This window comes from Strix uralensis, chromosome 10 (assembly GCF_047716275.1).
Source record: "Strix uralensis isolate ZFMK-TIS-50842 chromosome 10, bStrUra1, whole genome shotgun sequence".
In the NCBI taxonomy this organism is placed as follows: domain Eukaryota; kingdom Metazoa; phylum Chordata; class Aves; order Strigiformes; family Strigidae; genus Strix; species Strix uralensis.
Genome location: NC_133981.1, coordinates 14,225,403 through 14,245,347, shown reverse-complemented (window position 1 = coordinate 14,245,347; position 19,945 = coordinate 14,225,403). Strand labels below are relative to the sequence as shown.

Below are 19,945 nucleotides of genomic sequence, written 5' to 3'. Positions count from 1 at the left end.
ACAGAGAAAGACCTGGCTGGGGAAGAGGGACAGGGGGCAACGTGCCGCAGGGCTGCCACCCACCTTCCCAGGGCAGCAGGAGGGTCTCAGACCCCCAGCAAGAGCAGCAGGGGCCTGAAGGGAGTAGCTGATGTCTGGGGGGCTCACAGGGGTCTTGGGCTACTTGGGGTGGTGGCCCAAAGGGTTGCTCTCCTGAAATGAGGCATCAAGACATAAAGATGGACAGAGCTGGGGGTGGCTGTGTCCTCTCCAAGCACTCCTGGCCTGACAGGCAGTGCACCCGCGTCCCCATGGCCATGTGCCAGGTCACCGTGTCCGCCGTGGGGCAGTGTGTGGGGCCAGGTGCCTGCTCTGGCCATGCCCTACTTCCATGCTGGGTGGGGGGAGCAGGGCACGGCCCTTCTCTGGAGGGGGAAGGGACCATGGGGAGCAGCGCTTGGTGCCTGGGGTGGGGGTTTGCTGACACTTGGGGACCTTGGGGACTTGATGGTACTGGTTGGTGAAATACGGGACTCCCAGATGAGGGGGCTTCACAGGGGGTCCTGGCTGGGCTGGAGGAGTTTGGGGGGGGAGTGATGTGCTTGCGTTCGGCCTGGACGCGGTGGTCAGACGGGCCAGTGCAAGAGCGGGCGATGGGCAGGAGGTGGGAGCAGAGACCCCCAGGAGCCGGCAGAAACCCCCGCGAAGACGCGGTGAAGGAGGGACAGCAGGACACGACCAGGAGGCGTCAGTGCTTAACGGAGCCTGCCGAGGGCCCGTCCCCGGGGGGTCCATCCTGGAGGTCCATCCTGTGGGATCTGTCCCGGGGGTCTATCCCGTGGGATCCATCCTGTGGGATCCATCTCGTGGGCCCATCCCGGAGGGGGTCCATCCCGGAGGTCCATCCCGTGGGATTCGTCCCAGGGGTCCACCCCGGGGTCCTCCCCAGGGTCCGGCCGCCCCTCCTCGGGCCTGCGCACGGCTCCGCCGTCGCTGACCCGTCGGCGCTGCGCGAGCCGCTGGTGCCCCCTGCCGCGCGGCACCGGGCGGCGGCGGGGCGGGGCCACGCGCGGGGCGGCCGGCGGCGCCGCCAGGGGGCGGTAGGGCGCGGGGCCCGCGGGGGCGGGGCGCCGCCGTGACGCGAGGGGGCGTGGTCGGGCCGGGGGCGGGGCGGGCCGGGCCGAGCCGGGCCGCGGCGGTCGGAGGTGCCGGTGCCGCCGCCGCCATGTACCGGGCCCTGTACAGCTTCCGCTCGGCCGAGCCCAACTCGCTGCCCTTCGCCGCCGGCGAGACGTTCCTGCTGCTGGAGCGCAGCAACCAGCACTGGTGGCTCGTCACCCGCGCCGGCTCCGGCGAGACGGGCTACGCGCCGGCCTCCTACCTCCAGCGGCTGCAGGTGGGCCGGGCCGGCCGGGCCGCGGGGCCTAGGCCCGGCAGGACGCGGGCTGCCGGCGTGGGGGTAGCTGTGCCGGCCGTCCTGTGCACCGGCGCGGCTGGGGGTCCCGGGGCTGGGCGGGTGGTGGGGGAGCAGCTGGGTGGTGTGGAGCACCCCAGGGCACTGCCTTGGCTGCTCACGGCCCCTCTCTGGCGCCTCTGCGAGCCGCTGGCCGTGGCTGGGAGAAGTGGGCGTGTGGCTGTGGACGCGGTTACCCGCTGCGGTGGAGTTCAGCGCACAGGAGCCTTCGGGGATATCGTGTACCTGCCGGGGATGAGAACCGGGAGTTTGAAGTGAGGCAGGAGACATCTTCTGTGGGTGTCATCTTTGGAGAATGAGGTCTAGGGAGCACCAGCTTCGCAGGTCAGGGACGAAATGAAAGCTCAGCACATTCATCTGGAGGAGTTGGGCGAGGTATGGGTTCCCTGGGCACCGACTCGCAGGCAGAGGGGCTAAAGGGCTGGCTTCATTCCTGATGAACTGGGAGAGGAAGACAGAAAAATGCCTATTGATGCCCTGGGGAGTTGGTGAGGAGGATCCTTCTTCCCAGAAGCCGTACATGATTACTAGATAACCCCGGAATCCCCCAACTAGCAGCCCCAGTTGGTGTAAGTAAGCAGTGCTTGTGTGGCCATCTCTGTGCTAGCTGTTCAGCCGCGGGGGTTTCTATTTGTGTGGCACCCCAGCGCTGAGAGGGCAGTGAGGGGGTGATCGTCCACCTTCCTCCAACACGCCGTGACACCGATCGCAGACCCATACTGTTCTGGGGGCCGGGAGATCCGTGGCAGCTGGGTCCACCCCGGGGATACGTCCCGGGGGTCCATGCGGTGGGCCCAGCCCGGGGATCTATTACAGCCAAGCCGGTGATACTGGTAATTACAGAAAGTCCGAGCGGGTTGCTGCAGCCCTAACTGGGGTCAGAGGAGAGAGGGCACCTCCAGCAGCTGCAGGTGTGAGCCCAGTGCCCATGCCGGTGTCACAGGGAGGAGGAGGTTGCTTATGGCTCTACATTGCAGGGGTCTGTTTAGTGGAGGCTTCTGATGGCCAACATGGCTTCTGAAACTAAAATAGGCCTTTCATATAAGGCTAATTCATGGGGCTGTGGGAACTGCATGCTGAAAACTCTGCATCAGTGAATGGGTAACTGCGCACAAACGCATGTGAATGGTACAAGTGGGCCTTTTAATGTCTGGCTGAAAATGGTGACAACCCCCTTTATTTCAGTGTGCTGCTGACACTCCTTCAGATGCCATTGAATTTCTGATTAGCAGTAATTCAGCCTGTAAGTAAGTGTGGGTGTGCGTTTTGCAGAACACTTCAGTGAGACGAGCGTGTATGTGTGTTAGGGCAACGCCAGGTCTCTCTGCCAGCTGCCTGGATCAGGAGCCATCCTGCCTGCCAGGCTAGGGCTCATCTGCAGCCTGACAGAATGGCCTGTCAGGAGGGGACATCTTGTGATCAATAAGCCCTTAAGCTATTTACAGGAGCTATTTAGCTACAGAGCAAAGACCTTATTAAGCTACTAGATTTTAAAACCCCGCGGTGGCATTGCTTCAGGCTGCTGCTCATGAGTTTCCTCTCTGCAGTCCTCTGCTTCATTTGTTTGTGTGGCATGATGTCTTCTCGCTGCCGGGGATGCGGGAGCCTTCTCTCAGGCTGCCTTCTGGAGCAGTCTTCCTGCATCTCTCCGCCTTGCTCATATCAGTTTCAAAATCTTACAGGAAAAGCATTTCTCTGCTGACTTTACATTCATTTCTCAGGTTATATTTTGCTACACCCTTAAGATAGCTTACAGCCTACCAGGCTGACTCCTGACAGTCTGTTGGTAATGCACGAATGTTTAAGCAGCATTGCTGGTGGCTTTGTGAGCACTCTCCTCTAGTTCAGATGCAGCTTTCCAAGTGCCCTTAGACCTGGTAGCAGGAAACAGAAGAGCCTTCCCTGCATCCGCTCATCTTTTTTTGGCCATTAAGTTTCCAGCACCAGAACTTGCCTGATGATGCATGAGGCAGCAGGATCTAATTTGCTGCTCTGCAGTTGCTGTAATGCTCTGTGTCCGTGACTTACTTTCTGCTGTTGCGTCCTGCTCTCTCTGAAGAGCTGATCTGAAGTCAGAACACCCTTTTATTCATGGAAGAAGGCATCTGCTTGCTGAAAGCTTGCTTGCTTGAGACTGTTTGCTGAATGTCCAGGATGAGAATGCAAACAGTTTGTCACCCAGTTTTGATTTAATAAGGGCACTGAGACTAATTAGTGACAGTGATTTGGGAGGCAATTAGTGCTTCCTCAATCACAGCAGAGAAAAAACACAGCTAATGATTAGTGTTAGTGTGCTTAGCAGGGAGAGAGGGTGGCCAACAGGAGTCACCATTGTAAAAGTAAGCCTTCGGCTTTGTTAGCAGTGCAGTCAGGTTCCAGGTGAGCAATACGTTGTACAACAGTCACAGTCAACAGCAGCAAATCTCCTGAAAGCCCCTCGCAGCAGGCTGCTGAGAGGATGCTCACGGGAGAGGCTTGGACTGCTGTTGCTGCTGCCGTCGCTCTTAGGATCATTAGATTTCTTCTGAGCTTCTCTCAATTTTCAGGTTTTTTTGCTCAGCTTTCACAGATACGGGAAATTCATGCCTTGGCTTCTCTAGAGGAAAAAATAATTCCCATTTATTATTTAAAGCTTATTCTTGGCTGATGTCATCTTGTTGCAAATGCGGCAGAATTTTGTACTGAAATCCTTGTGGCTCACTGTTGCTATTAAAAGATGGTTAGTTGTAGGGGGAAAAAAACCCCAACAAACCCCTCTTAGAAACATATAATACCCCTAAGAAACAAGTTAGGGTTAAGCCAGGGCACCAGAAGGTGAAGATGATGTGCAGTTAATTTGGGTCAATTAGAAGTGCCCAACTTCAGCTGATATTCCTGATGATTTTACTCTTCTGTACTTCCCTTTTAGCTCTGTTGTGGGTTATTAAGAGTAATTTCAAGTTGAGTGCCATTCTGGGGATAGATACTGAAGCCACCAAGCAACGAGAGGGAAGGATTGGGCTGTGTGCTTCTCAATGGAGCCAGGTTGCAAACCACAAGCAGAGCGAGCTGCTTGCTGAAACACTGACCTCGCACGCGGCTGGACCCCAGCTCTGCACGCCCATGGCAGAGATCTTGAGCGGCGATGCTGGCAGGCACGGTGGTAGCAAGCAAAGCCGTAACAAGCTCAGGGGCTGACAGGTGCTGCTGCTGCTGAGAAAAGTGAAAACGTGTACCTAGTGCTGTGCTGGTCGGTAACAGCACGTAGGATAATTGCCTCCAGCTACTGATGGAGGAAGAGACAAATGCTAATATCTAATGCCGGGCAAATACTGCTGCAGCAAAGCTGTCAGCATGAGTGCCATGGCTTCTGATTGAATGGAAAGGTGCCCGTCAGCATGAGGTTGGTCTTTTGTCTCCAGCTGTGTGCTGATGCTTAAGTGATGTATGAGTGGCAGAAAAATGTGGAGGTTCAGTTGGAGCTTAGGGTGTCTTCTGAAGTCAGACAGTCACTCCAGAAGGCAGGCCTTTCAAAGCTTTATGTGAAGCTGTAAAAGATTCAATTTATAAAGCTTCCTTAGGAGCAGGAGGTTCACTAGGCATCAGGAAGGGACAAATGCCAAGTCTAGCAAATAATAAGGGTCCTTCCTTTTGGTTAAATAGCCTGCATGTTGCTATCATTATCATGGGGTATGTAATTTTGTAACAGGAATCTGGAATTATTCCAGCTTTGGATGAAGGTTTCGGGCTGTACTGCAGCAGCACAAGGAGCACAAAGTGAGTGGCTGTCCTGGAGGATGCCAGACTACAGGTGACACTTGGCCTCCCCCAGGAAAGCTGATCTGCTCTGCTCCCAGTGGGGCAGGGAGCAGGGCAGGGGCTGGCCTTGGTGGTTTGTTCCTGGCTGTGGCACCCATGTACAGAAGCAGCAGTCTGCTTCAGCTCTCGTCTTACCAGGCACCACGACTGGTCTTGCCTTGTCTCTTGTCTGCGCTGACCCAGACTGTATTCCCGGTCAATGGAAGTGTTAATACTACATGCTGAGGAGGGGAATGGCAGCCGTAAAATGCTGAATTGGTAAATGTTGGGTTGCAAAAATAAATGCTAAGTTGCAGGGGAGAGTTTCCTGGTGAAATGTGAATGGTTTAGCATTCTGGCTGCTGCAAATCAGCTGCTCAGCTGTATTAAGCTCTTAGGAAATAGCTTTGAAATGACTATTAACAGCCTTTTCAAAATTACTTGGAATTTATTTGGAATAACTGAAAAATGTTTGCAGTGTGGGTTTAGATTCTCTGCTCAGCTGAAGCCTTCTCCAGTTGGTCACACTTTCATGTTGTACCTCTGGAGGAGTGAGAAGGGGGCTGTCTGGGTGTGAAGGTGTATGCTGATGGCCAAGAAACTTTGAACTGTCTGGTGAGAAAATGGACTCAGTCGAGAGTATAACAAGCATTTTGAGGATGCCTTGGATTGCTATTTGCCATATCTTTTTCTACAAGAATAAACAGGCATGTGATAAAAATAAGAGACTGCTTTGTGCAGCCTAGCAACAACTTAAAATTCTCTTTCAGCATGAGCAAGTGCACAGTGGCAGGGTACAGGTAGTTCTGGTCGGGCAGGCACAGGAATGGCATTTCACCTCCCAGGCTGCAAAGAGAAAAGGGGTTTCTGTAAAGGAGTGAAATTTGAGAGTTCTCTGTTTGCAGGAAACCCCTTTGTCCTGGTCGGTGTTGTAGCATTGACACGGATTTGGGGTTGGGGCGCATCGTGCAGAGTGAGGTAGCGTAGGAGCTGCCTTTCCTTCCAGACCAGGGTGTGCCAGGGCTCAAACCGTGGGTCTGACAGCTCACGGCTGCAACTTGAGCCTGATCCCACATCCTACGCTCAGCCCCGCGGTCCAGCCTTCCCCTGCACTGTCTCTGCTCTTGTCAGCCCCACTCTCAATTCAGTTCACTGGCTTTCTAGAAAGCTCTTTGTTTCTAATCTGGTTGCTCTTCTGCCAGGATAGCAAGTACGTTGGTTTGGTGGGGCAGCACACGCCGAGGACCACTGGGGAAGCAGCGAGCTGGGGTAGGTCAGGTACTGCCAAACCTTTCATGCTAGCGTGGAGATGATGATGGTTGTGGAGCACTGAGTTGGTTGTACGGTGTCAATCAAATGATCAGATGTTCTGATAGCAAATCTGCAGTCGCTGGAAACTGAGCTTTGGCAATTGTGCTTTGCTGTAAGAGCTTCTGCCTCCATCTACGCAAAATCCAGCTTTAAACTCGGTGCTCCTGACCCCTGGCAGATTTTCTCTCGTTGCTACTGAACAGAAGGTGATGATTGTGCAGACTGTTGTACAGACCATCTCCTGCGCTGGAGCCTGCATCGTTATTTGTCATCTGCTGCAGATTTGATGGAGCTTTCAATGGGCATGTGAGCTTAATTGCAATATTTGCACAGATCCTGAATAAGCGCTTAGGCTAAAAATAAAGTTTTATTTTGGAGAATAAGCAGCTGGTAGTGCTTTGCCGCTGATGCTGCATTTCTTGACACATGCAAGAAACTGAAAGAGTGAAGCATTTTTCTCTGGGCTGTCACAGTAACAGAGATGCTATCATGTCAGAGCTGCTAATGCTTTGAGATGTTTTATTCCTGAGACTAAATTACACAGGCAGGGGAATTATAACCATTTCTAATTACTGTAGATAAAGACTTGAAACTTTAGCCAGAAGTTCTGCAATCTTTCACAGTTCAGAATTATTAAAGTAGAAGCACAGTAATGATCTTTAGCCTCTCTTTTTGCTTGGCTGTGAAGACTCATTCTTCTCACTTTTACTCTGATTAAAAATGATTAGGCTTTTTGATATCAGATACAATTTGCCTTTGTGACCTGGATGCCCATGTATGAGCAATGTTGGCGGTCTGGGCTTATCGCTCCTGCAGCTGCGTAATGGCTGAGCGTGGGTGGAGTGACACTGGTGGATGTGTGGATGGTCCTGGTGGGTTTACTTTGGGCTGGAATCATTAAGGCTGTTTCAGGGTTGAACAACATGAAGGCTGTCTTGGTCAAAGTGAGGAAGCAGTAGGGAGATGTCTGAGAGCCCGTGTCCGCTCCTGAGCGATGTGGCTGGGGCTCTGTTCACCTTGGAGGAAGGGCAAGGGGAGGGGGCAGACTGGAAAGAAGAAATGTGCCATTTTCTTCTAGGCCTTTGGAGAGGCATTTGCCTAGAGCTGATAGACACAGTCTAGTTTCCAGCCTCCTCGTGGGGTTGCAGTGTCTGCCAGGTCATTTGCACCCCCACTTTCTAGTGCTGCTCTTGCTGTGAGCATTTCACTGTGTTGCACAAGTGATCACCTTCTGTTATCTTGCAATTTTACTGATCAAATCTGTGATTTTCTGGGCTGCCTGCTGTATGGATTTTGAATGTTTTTCATCAGGAGAATATGGCTAGACTTCCTTCCCTGGTTTACATCTGGAAGGTGATCAACTTCTCCTTGCAAAGGGAAGAACTGCTGGTTTTGAACTAGGAGCATCTGTTCAAAATAGCTGGCGAGGTGCTGATGCTGGAGGACAGCAAACACAGACACCCTTCTTCTTGCCCCATTTGCAGGAGAAGGTCATTAGTAATGACTGAATTGTTTCTATTTATTGAGCAAGGTGCTTCTATGATTAACATACAGGAATCTGGATTCTGTTCAAATCTGCTACCAGCTCGCTATGGGACTCTCTGTAAGTGACTTTCTTCTCCAGACCTTGCTCCCCAGCCTGTAAGTGAGGATACAGGCAAGAAGCCCCACAGGAGGGTTGTGGCTCAGCTGAATTTCTCATTAATGTTGAAATTTAGTTGTTTCAGACTTAAGCTGATCAACACTGTTTTCAGCCTGTGGGAAAGTAAGATGTTGATGACTGCCCAGCAGCATAGGTATGTCTCTCTAAAATAACAGTGCTAACATAAGTCAAGCTGTTGGATGTGCTACACAACAGGTCTACTGAAAGTTGTCCCACCTTCAGCCATCGTTGTCTTCTGATGCTTCAGAAGATCAATCTTATGCTGTCCTCACCTTGAGCAGGACATCAACAACTCAGCCTCGGCTGCTTTTTCTGAGCCGAAGGGGATTGGCAGATGTCTTTGAACACAAAGTTTGAACATCTCTGGGCTTGCCGAGCTGCAGCTGCTCTGTGCTTGTGTTTGTGCACCTTTTCACATGCTGATACTCTTGTGTTTCCTTCCAGGATTTCCAGCATCCCATCAGGTGAAGTCTTAGTAAAGAAAAAAAACCAAAAAACAAAAAACCAAAAAAACCCCAAAACAACAAAACAGAGGAGAGATGTGTATTGAAACCAATAAACTGGAAAGTTCATGGAAATTGATTTTTTTTTTTTGTGATTGTTGCTCTGTGTGAAGTACAGAGCGAGCAAGACACTGAAGAGCAGGGAGGAGTTCATGTTGCTTGTCCTTGGAGAAGAATCTGCTGGTGTTAGTGGTGATGGAAAACAATGTGAAGAGTCATCCTCCTTGCAGGAGAAGAGTAACCTCTGTGCTCGGAGCAGCCTGTACACTAGGAAAGACTTTGACAAAAGCAGACTACATCATGGTAACTGGCTGACCTAAGAAGATCTCTTGCAAGGTCTGGGGCATATTAATGCCTGTGGGAAAGGGCAAATCCCATGGTTTAGAATGGGTATTTACATCTGTCAGTGGCTGAAACATGGAAAACAGCTGAACCTGTCTGTTGAGGTCATTGTTAGGAGAGCTCTGATTCTGGAACAGAAGCAGTCTCCTCTTTTTCTTCCCTTACTTGTATAGCTCAGATGTACATAAAAACAAAAAGAATTTTTAAGAGTATCCCAGCTTCACTCCCTCACGAGGGATTTGAATTTTGTCATTCCCAGACAGGATTAGGTATTTAGCATATGAGCTGTCAGTCTGGGTTCTGGAAAAAGGATAAATTCCAGAAGGGGTTTATAAGGAGGGAAGTACAAGCAGCCTTAGTGTGCAGCTATAGCATTAGATAGTCTGCAGGAAGATTAGACTTCACAGATGCTGACATCCTATGTGGCCAGTGCTGTAACGAAAATGTTACAAGCCACAGGTTCTAACAGAGCTCTGTGTGTTGAGAGTTTTAAATGAAAATGCATGTGCATTGCATTTCTTCCAGAGAGAAAACCTTAAATTAAGGTTTTCTTCTTGGCCATGACAGTAACAGTTGGCTCAGTTTATTTCACTAAAGAGGCACATTTGTATGCGGACTTGCAAGGGCCATGAGAGCTGGAAGCATTTGCTGCTGGACTGGGAGATCAGCCCCGGTTCACAGGCTCTTGCAGACATGCCCTGGTTTTTCACATCTGATCTCTTTCTAATGGCGTGCCTCCTGGTGCTTTGCCAAGGAGGATGGGGCAGAGCTGCCTGTGCCACTCGCTACCTGCACCGGACGGTGGTCGGTGATGGGTAGATGTGGTGGGGGCTGCTGCAGTGCCACTGGGGAGAGATGCTGGTCCAGCTGGGCTGGTGATACGCTGCTGCTCAGGCTTGGTGTTGCTGCCTTTGCTGAGGCTGTGCGTGCAGACTGCTGTGCTAACAGGTGCTAACTTCTGACGGGGAAGGAGGTCCCATCTCCGCTCACCAGGCTAGCTCTGGAAATGACAAAGCTGTGTCACGAGGTCCAGGAGAAATAATTGAGCTCGATGCTGGGGCTGCTCCCGAGTGCTCCTGCTAATGGGGTGTAAGAAGCAGTTTGGTCCCTGTGCTGTCACAGAGAGAAATGAACACTGGCACTATTGGAGGACCTCAGTTCATGCTTTTTCTGTGAGCTGGCATGTGGAACTGCAAAATGCTTGTTGTATTTGGAGGAACAATTCTCTTTTGAAATGACAGTCTGCTTAGGTCCACTGGAAATTCTTTCTGTGGACCCGGACTGCCCTCATTGCCTCTGGTCTTGAGTTGCAGCAGGAATTGTGGTGGGTCCTAGCTGTGTTTCTGGAGGAGCATCCCTTTGCTTCCCCAGCCAGTGGCTTGGGAATAAAGTTTTGACCTTTACAGGAGGGATTTGTCAAGGCTAATTTGTTTTGATTTTTATCACATGGCAAAAGCTTTGATTTTAAAAAGGGGTTTTGAAGCTTGTCATGTGAGAAGTGGAACAGAGGACACGATTCATGACTGCAGCTGTTTCTCTCTGTTCCCTTTCACCCCCTATTGCTTTCTTGCTGTGGGGATGTTGAGCACTATTCTGGGCAAAGATCCATTGAAGCTAACAGAAATAAGAGTTGTCCCAAAGACAAGACCCACCACCTTGCAGTAGGAGAGGAGGGCTAGCTTCATTTCAGCTCTTCTGTGTTCACGCCCTGCGATGCAGAGCTCACTTGGCAGAGCTGTTTGCTTCCCTTGTAATGGAACAAAGCACTAATACTTGTTCCCTTTTAGCATAAGGCTTAAGCAAGAAGGGGAAGTAAATTTTGGCAGTGTGGGCTTTTCAGAATGAGGCTGGAAGTTCATGGGTTTGTTTTTTCTGGTTATTTGTTTGCTTGTTGAAATTGTTTAGAAGCAGTTGTCACTCCCTTCCTCCTTGGAAGCTGCTTACTTCTTGATTACTGAGTTGTGAAGCCCATGTCCTTCCTCCTGTCTGTCTGGTACAGCTAAAGGGGCAGCATCACCCAGCTGCGAGCGTAGTGAGCCCATTCTTCCGACTCAGATTCCCTTTTATGCTAGTGAGATGTGCTTTTGGATAGGTGCCTACCTTTGCTGTCATGCCGAAGGGGTCCCATCTACACTGCTTTGTCCCTCTTTCCTGCTCAGGCTGTGGTGGTGTGCACAAAAGCAGTCTCTGAGATGTTGATTTTTGTGCCTGTGATCTGGAAATGCCACCATAGGCTGCTATTTTAGTTTGTTCAGCTGCTCAAGAGGTTTAATTTAAAAAAAAAAAAAAAGCTGTCGGACTAAGCACACTAGATAATTCCAGGCTGTGGGTCGTTTCTTGCTAAATCACTGGTTCCAAGTTAAGATTAGATCTCTTCTAAGTAACAGCTATTAATTATTTCTTGTTCTTTTCTAGCACAAGTAGGGACAGTGCCTTGTAGTATGGAAACCTGAGGGCAGGCCTCAGTTCCAAACCTTCTATTATACTGAATAAAAACAAAGGGATGAGGGAGAAGATGAGGCAAGAGCTGCAAAAATAGACACTCACCATGAGGAGGAGGGGATCACGTGGAAGCCTGGATAATGTCTTAGTGAAAAGGTCTTGAATGCCTGTCCATGGGGTTTGTGCCTGGGGTGATACCTCCACAGCTGCTAATGTGGATGGGGTGTCATCTCCCACTTTCCTGCTGCCTGCTCCAGCTCCACTGCCCTCGAGCTTGCTGACTGGGAGGCTGGGCTCAGCCGCTGAGTTGCATCCTCCTTCTCTGGAGGTGGGAAGAAAGCCTTGATGGACCACTCAGGCGACTTTTACCTGCTCACACGTGGAAGTTGAAAATGGTGGTGGACAGGTTTTCAGGGTGAAGGGGTCTCTGTCAGTCGAGTTCAGTCGTGTCTGTGCTGTGATGGTTGTACAGAGAACCGTGACAGCTCCTGTAAAAACTACATAGCTGCCTAAAGAAATCAAGCTGAAGCTCCTCACCAAGCAGACAAATGCAAACCTCTGTGGCCTCTCAGTCTGATGTGGTGACAATTTGGGTAAACTCAGTGAATTCTGTGATTTTCCAGGCTGCTTGAAGATACCCTTTTTCCCTCTCCTCCTGAGGAAAGGATGTGTGTTTGCAGGGGGATGGAGGGGTTACCATGGTTTGAACATCAAGTGTGCTATGCCCAGGTCATAAATTGCACCCAAGGGGCGCACCAGGTCAGGTCTGTGGTCCCTTTCCCTCTGTGCCCAAGCTTGGCTGTCCCTGAGGAATATTTCGGGAGAAGCTCAAATATCAGGGAAATTCATGTTTTTCAGCATGTAAAAAGAATAATTGTGTGAAAAGCCAGTACCTCAAGTAAGAATGATGATCATAAAAATTCATTACCTACTTAATGCAGAAGCTTAGGGATTTCCTTGAGCCTGGCCTAATCAAAGTGTTTATAGCTGAAGTCTTTTTCCATTTGACATAAAAAAATGAAGTCTCTTGAAGTGCTGAGTTTTAAGTAATGAAGTTTTTGTCCTCCCCAGAATCACCTTTATTGACTTAAACTGAAAAATGCGTCCCCTTTAATTTGTTTTTCAAATTGATTTCACATGTCTGTCTTCCATTAGCTTGATGAGAAGAGATAGCAGCAGCATTGAAATAATGGTGCAGTTATTATCAAGGAGCCTGTACAGTATAATTGTTTACATCAGGGATGGAAAGAAACCCCTCCAGCATCCAGTTTTGGAAAGCATCATCTTGTCTGTGGTCTGGGGCTCCTTTAGAAGCATTGTCCAGTGATATGGGCTGGCATGTGAGACTTTTACATCCATGAATGCATATGAGCTGGCTGTACTCTTGAGCTCTCCTTCAGAAGCTTAAGATCTCAAAATGGTACTGAGCTCTGGTCACTTTAAAAGCTTTTAAACTCTACTGATGTACTATTAATTGCTTAACCAAAAAGTTCTCCCAACAAAACTGCTATTGGCAATGTTTGGTCTCATGTGGCTTCTCAGATGTGGAGAACCACCCAAACCTCTCCTAGCTCAGCTGTAGGGAGTTACAAGCAGTGAAGAGTGATCAGTCTCGACCTGGAGGAATTTAGAAGGGGGGAAAAATGGGGCAAGAAAGACAGCATGCACATGGGTTGTGCAACCCACACAGCTTGAGAGTTAGTGTAGCCCCTTGCTTGCTGTCAGGCGGCTTCCACCTCCTCTGCTCTGTGGTGGCCTCGTGCACTGGAGGGGTCCTGCTCCAGGCCTCCTCTGTGGAAGGGCCACCAGCTGGGTTGGGTGGAGGTGAGCTGAGTCCTGGCTGTCTCCTTTCCTGCAGGATTTGTCCCACTGGAGTTGGGCTGGGAAGATTTCCTGAAACACAGCAATTCATTCTTGCTGATGTCGCTGAGCGAGGTGGATGCTGACATGGGTATGTGTGGCATGTGAAGAGGTGGATGAAAGAAATCGATACTGTAATAAGGCATGTGAGCTGGTTGAAAGTTTTGCACGTGAGAAGTGAACAGTCCAACAAATGCAGGTTTTCTGTTCACTGCCTCAGGAAGTGAGGAAAACAGGATTATGGCTGTTCTGCTGCCTGTAGCACAATGTCCTAAGAGAACATTCCCCTCCTGTTCCCATTTCTTCATGTTTTCTGGGGAGCCTGTGCTACTCTAAGCTGTGGAAGGAGATGGGATTATAACTTGCAGCTAGAGCAGTGGGCTATTTTTTCCCTGCGGATAGTGTGGGACACTAATGAATTGCTTTTCTTCCGTGACTCACGTCTTACTTCCTTATAGGTGAAATGTCACCAAATCCAGTTGAACCCTTTAATCTTTTTTCAAGGTAGAAAAGCCCACTAAACAAACCCCAGAATTTGTTCGTGAACTGAATCTGGAGATAACAGCAAGTTAGCCTCATTCCTCTGATAAACATAGCTAAACTTGCAATTCTCAAGGTACTTTTGTAGGTCAATGGAAACTGTCAGTCTGTCTCAGTTTTGCAGCACAGAAAAACTGTGTGCTGTCCACTCCCACTGTCTGCTGGTGAAAAAGTAACTCGGGGGGCTGCAGGGTCTTTAGGACACAGTTTTCTGGGGTATTTTTGGCTTATGATCATGCATGTAACAGTTGTAGTTGTGAGACACTGCTGTAGATATCAGTGGTGTCTTCGTTTATGAGTTTGGCATGAGGTAGGATTAACTTTATCATTGTCCCAATAAAGCTTGATTACATTGACTTGTTGGATTTGGTGTCTGGGTGCTGATTGCTGCAGCAGAAACATCTGCTTTACCAGGAATAAATGTGCTTGCAGGAGCAACTCTGAGCTAACAGGCACCTTGGCATGCTTGGGTATTTTGTCTATGGCCAGTTAGCATGATCTACCTCTTGACAGCGCAGCCCATGTGGAGTATTTCAGCCACTCTGATACCCCCTCCCTTGCTGCCCTGCACCTGCACCCTCAACAGTCTTTAAATGGCTTTGCTATAATTAGCTGGCACACCTAACTTCATGTAATTTTTGTGTATAGCACTATTAAGCCAAAAGCATGAAAAGCATCCCCTGTTTGATAGCGCTACTCTGCACATATCACAGTATATAGCTACCAGAATCCATGGTAGGGGAGTGAGGGAGATGCCTGTTTTCTTTCAGGAGGTGTTCCCTCTTGTCTTAGCTTTACAATGGCCCACCTCAAAGCAAATGAGCATTTGAAGGTTATCTTTTACTGGGAGCCCAGCTGTCATACTTGTTCAAATCCCTTAATGAGTATTTTGTACCCAGGTTAAAGTTACATGAAGGCTGCTGGCAGCCGGAGGGAGGCTGCAGGGAGTGGACATGCTGTTATACTTGGGTAGAAGAGTTGTTTGGGATTCCCATGTTGGGAAGTACCTGCCCAGCACAGGGGAGCTATTTCCTCCACACCAGTGGGAGCTGGTCTGTACAGCCTGAAAACACTGGGGAGGAGGTGGATGGGTATCCCGGGGTTTCCTTGTACTGGTATTTCAAGTACCTGTGCCTGTGACCCAGGGGGGTCTGTGAATCCAAGAGAAATTGCTGGTGTCATCCATATTATGGGAACATTATATAGAAACAAGGTTTCTTTGGGCACCTACTTTGGAGAAGCTTTGTAGGTGTGCTTGCTCTCTTGGGTTCCTGGCCTGAAACACCGTTAGCAGTAGTCCTCAAGGATCTTGGTCTGCCTGATGTGCTTGGGAGTTGTGTGAAGGGGTGATGGTAAAAGGACTGTTTGTAAGTGATCCCTCCTCCACCTTGGAACAAGCTTCGCTCCATGGGAATGTGGAGCTGGTCTCTTTGAGCAGAGGGACAGTGTAAACCCAGGCTTTCTGGTTGCTGTTACTCTGCAGTTGCTTGGAGCAGTTCTACTCCTGGTAACAAATACAAAAAAAAAAAAAACAAACCAAAACTGAGTATGGTGGTTTAGGGATCATTTTATTATGGAGTAGGTCACAGATACGATCTGATCACATCACTGTGAAAAGCTGCACTTCGGGTAGGATGCACAAGTAACTTGAAGAAGAGGAATGCTTATTACAGTGGGAAGTGCTGAGTTTTCTTTATGAGTTAATGTGGTTTCTGATCCTGCCCTGCTAGCTTTCTTTTTGTTTTGGGGTGTGCAGGGGCAGCTGCATCCCTTTATGGCAGAAGATGCAGTGTTTGTTCCGCACAGAGTCCAGGACACAGGAAAATCATTTTCTAGCCAGATTGTTAACTGATCTGCAGCAAGCAAGCTGCCTTTGATCCTTCTGACTGGAATCATCTTTGCTTGGGGATAACTTTCCAAGGCCTCCCTCAGGTTTGCTCATGGTAATACAAGGCAGGTTATCATCTTCGGAGTGACAGCTTTGCAGGAAGGAGCATCGGCTGCGCCGGGCCTGGCAGCTCTGATCCAGGTGCTGCTAAAAAGATCCTGGGGACTCGTGTCTGGTTTACAATTTTGTGCAATTTACATCTGTCCAGGAATAAAAATAGCTGATGACTTTCCTGTGTTTGCTCCATGAGGATGGAAGCTCGTTTCCCTCATTAGTAGCTTTAATAAAGTATATATGACTGTTCATACAGCGGATACCAGAAAGTGGCATTTCTTCTCTGCATGGCAGACTTGAATTGTTCATGCCCAAACCCACAGGTTCTGTGCCTCCTCGGATGGTGACCTGTCTACCCTCCTTACTCCTTCTCCTTTGTGCTGGCATTCCTGGGTTGTATGCCTGTGACCGCTGCCAGGTCTGCTTTCCCATGTTCACTGGGGCTGAGGCGGGAGGTTGATTTTCTTTTCCAGTCTCCCGTTTTCTGTTAAGTCAGTAAGAGACGCTTTACAGTTTGTCCATCGTTTTGCATTTGGGCAACATGGTAATTATGCCCAGAGAACATCATAGCTGCAGGTTGCCACCTTTTGTCTCTTGCTAGAAGGTTGGTCGTGGGAGAGGGAGGATTTTGGAAGAAAAGCTGATAAATCATAAATTCCCTTGCAAGATGAATCATGAGTTATTACCTCTTTCCCAAACAGGTAACTGCATGCTGTTAAATCAGTGCCAGTCTGTGGCATGCAGAAGGAAAGTTCCTTTTGGTTTACACATACATACGTGCTATTCTCTTGCATGTGTCTTTGTGCATCGGCTGAATTGCTGACTTGAATTTTTTCCTGCTTGACCCCTGGAGACTTTACTTACTCGATCCTCACGTGCTGGAAATGTACTCCAGGTTGGAGGTGAATGGAAAGGAAGAGATTTCTCCTGAATGTGTCAGAAATGAGAATTTCTTGGTCCTGCCTCTCATATAACTGTCACCTTTCCAGAATTTTGCTGTAATCTCTGCTATGGAAATAGATTTTGGGGGAGAACTGAACCTTCCTCCTTGAATGCCAGAAGAGAAGCCAGAACTTGCACAGTTTCCCAGGCTCATTTGGGCTCTGTCCTTGCCCCTTGTCCTGGCAACGCTTGGCAAACCTGATTAACTGTAAAGAGTGTTTCTGCGGCTGGGTCTTCAGCCCCCATCCACATTTTTGCCAATTCAGTCAAAAAAAGATGGGCTGAGACTAGCACCTTGTAGTCTGCTAGCGGGTTAGAAATTAGTTCTGGTTTTGATCACACTTAATATAGGGGCTTTCTTATGTGCCTGTGCTTGTTGCATGCAAGTGATCTTGGAGCTGTACTGAATCTCAGTGAGCAAAGGGCAACTGTAGCAGTTTTTTGGGCTACCAAACTGAAGACTCTGCAGAGACTGACACAGCCCCTTCTGTTGGGCTTTTTTGGCAACTTTTAATACTAATATGTCAAAACCGCTAGAATAACTGCTAGCACTTCGCTGCAGCATCTTTCCTTCAGCCTTTAGATATCCTGCCTCATAATCCTGAGCTTTCATCAAAGTAGAGGCTATCTGCAGTTTTATTTTCCATTGTAATATATATTATGTGTGTATAATTTATATATACATACATGTAAGTAGAAACATATGTTTCCCCTGCACAGATGCAGTGTTGATGATGTCTGATACTGACTTGGCTTGACAATTGTGTGCCAAAAGGATGCTAAATAGGTAATCCTAAAGAGAGGGGCAGCTCTGTTGTCTGGGACAGGCTGAGCCAGAGAAGTGTTCCCTGAAGCATGGAGAGCAGTAAGAATTCAGGCAGCAGAGAATGGCAAGATATGTAAGTATGTGTTGACTATTTTAAAAACTTCTGTCTCTGCTTTTATCCTCTTAGAGTGTTTTGACTTAAGAGACGTGTTCTGGTTACTGGAGGGTGCAGAATTACGAGGGGAAGGAATCGGTGGCCGATTCTGATCATCGTGGCCAGTAAACAGGGTCTGAGCATGGCTGGAGAGACCCAGGATGAAGCATTTGCACCTTGGGAAGTACACGTGTGCAGTGGTGGGTTGCATGCGTTTCGTTGTTCCTCAGTGTGTCTCTGCCCCCTTCTTTCTGACTCCGAAGCTGCCTGCTCCAGGGAGGGAAATTGGTTGCAGTTTGGTTGCTGTGCATCCCTCTGCTGCCTTCAGGGTTTTGTTTGTTCCAAATGCTGCTCGTACATCTCTTTTGCCAGGAACTCTGGCTCTTGCTTTAGCATGATTTGCACAACTTAAGCCCTTTCCTCGGCTATCCTTTCTCTTCATTTCTCATTTGTGCAAGCTGTCTGCTCGAGTGCCTGCTGTCAGCACACAGTGGAAAAACACCAATCTGTTAGAAACCCACTATAGCATATCAGCAGGAATTCCAGATCTGTTTCTGGGCTGCCTCTTTGTCAGAAGAGCTCAGCCATGTCTTTGTTCACTCGCTAGCAAGTCAGAGATGCTGCAGGTTTGTTTGGAGCTTTTCTCATCTTATTTGCTCAGTAACCAGGACAGTTGCCCATTGTTTCACTTGTGTTTTTATCATGCGTTTTTAAGTGCCACAAGGCACAATATCTTCATGCTGGCAAGAACAAGTTAATGCATATCTCTTAGCCAACAGCCTGGGGACTAAAAATTTCTCTTTGGGGCTGCAAAAAGGGGAGGAGAAAGGAGCTGAATTGTCCACAGCAACGCTAAAATCAAAACTCAGACCATTTGTTTGAGCTGTGTGGTTCAGAAGGGGGAACTCATATCCGGTACATCACTCTGCCACGGACAAAGGCTAGTTGATTTTTGTAAATTGCTGCCGCAATAATTTAAATGTGGAAGGAATACAGGGTGCAGACACTCTGGTGGTGACTGGGGATGAAGGGCATGTGGCCTAAGAGGTGGCTTCGGTTTGAGTAACAAAGAACCAGCCTGTGCCCGTGTACACCAGCGGGATAAATATCCTAATTTCAGCAGTGGTCTGTGTCAGTGCAGCTGCATGAAAACTGAGCTGTCACTGGAGACAAAACTTTGTCTGTCTTTTGTTGTCATGTTGTGAGAGCTGAAGCAATGACATGAGGGTGAAAATCAGCAGCCCTGCCTGATCACCCCTATGGCTGCAAAAGCAGTGGCAGGAATGAGGGCACTGATTTCTGCACATGCAGAAGAGCAAATGCCTTTGATCACTAAAAACTGGGGAGGCAGGAAGAAAAGAATGTCATGTTTTCTTGGATCAGCCCCCTGCGGAGGCAAAGAAAAGCCTGCCATACGTTAATGGGCCACTTTCATAAATGTGGGAGTCTCGCACACGCAGGGTGGCTCAGCCTGTCTGTGCTGATGCAGCTGTCAGCCTGTTTGTCTAGAAAATGCTTTTCTGAAAGGTATGATTATTCTAGACTGTTGAGCAAGTTCTTCTGTGTGAGTGCGTTTAAACAACGCCGTCGGTATGTGTGGAAGGACTCAAAACAAAGAGGGAGGGGGGTGACATTTTCCATAGCCCCAGGAGGGCAGGAGAGGAGGTCATGCTGCCTGCGCAGCAAGGACACCAACAGTATTTTTTTGAAACGCTTGGGTCTCTCATCAGCCCGTACGTGGGGAAGCAGAGATGTGCAACATGTCCTGTGCGCATGTGCTCTCTTTGGGGCAGTGCAGATGAAAGCAATGTGAGCTGTGGGGGTGAATGCATTCCTGTGCATGGCTGTGCCTCATACTGGCTGTGCTCAGGCACCCACAAGACATCCTGGAAGGAAGGATACTTCTTAAGCCTGGCCTTGGCCCTGGGAGAGGCATCCTTCCCTGCCTGCCTTGGGGTGGGGGGGTGTACAGAGCACCCTAGGGCAGTGCTGAGGTGTGGCTCTATCCCTCGTCAGGTGGGGAGCCCTCTCCAGCAGATGGGGGCAGGAGGAAATTGGCAGTGGGCTCTGGGGAAACCCTTTGTTTGTTCATGTTATTAGCAAGCAGAGAGGAAGTAATGATTTATTGATGCTTCTGTGATTCTCCTACACTGGGCTATGAAGGAAGAAATTCTGTTTCCTGGCTCATGTTCATGTCTCTAATTGAGCTGTAACTTGTTCCTGCAGGGCAGCTCGCCTGCAGGGTGCTGA

The 19,945-nt window shown here is 49.1% G+C and overlaps 1 protein-coding gene across 4 annotated transcripts in view; it reads left to right on the top strand.

Moving 5' to 3' along the window:
• The first annotated feature begins 1,154 nt into the window (after window positions 1-1,154).
• NCKIPSD (NCK interacting protein with SH3 domain) overlaps window positions 1,155-19,945 on the top strand; it is a 54,704-nt gene continuing 35,913 nt past the window's right edge. For 3 of the 4 annotated variants that reach the window (XM_074879258.1, XM_074879260.1, XM_074879261.1), the window contains exon 1: window positions 1,155-1,375. In XM_074879258.1, the coding sequence (XP_074735359.1) occupies window positions 1,205-1,375 (171 nt within the window). In that variant the 5' untranslated portion in view covers window positions 1,155-1,204. Of the gene's footprint in view, window positions 1,376-13,044; window positions 13,443-17,728; window positions 17,896-19,945 lie in introns of those variants that run through there. The other variant, XM_074879259.1, reaches the window with a different exon arrangement.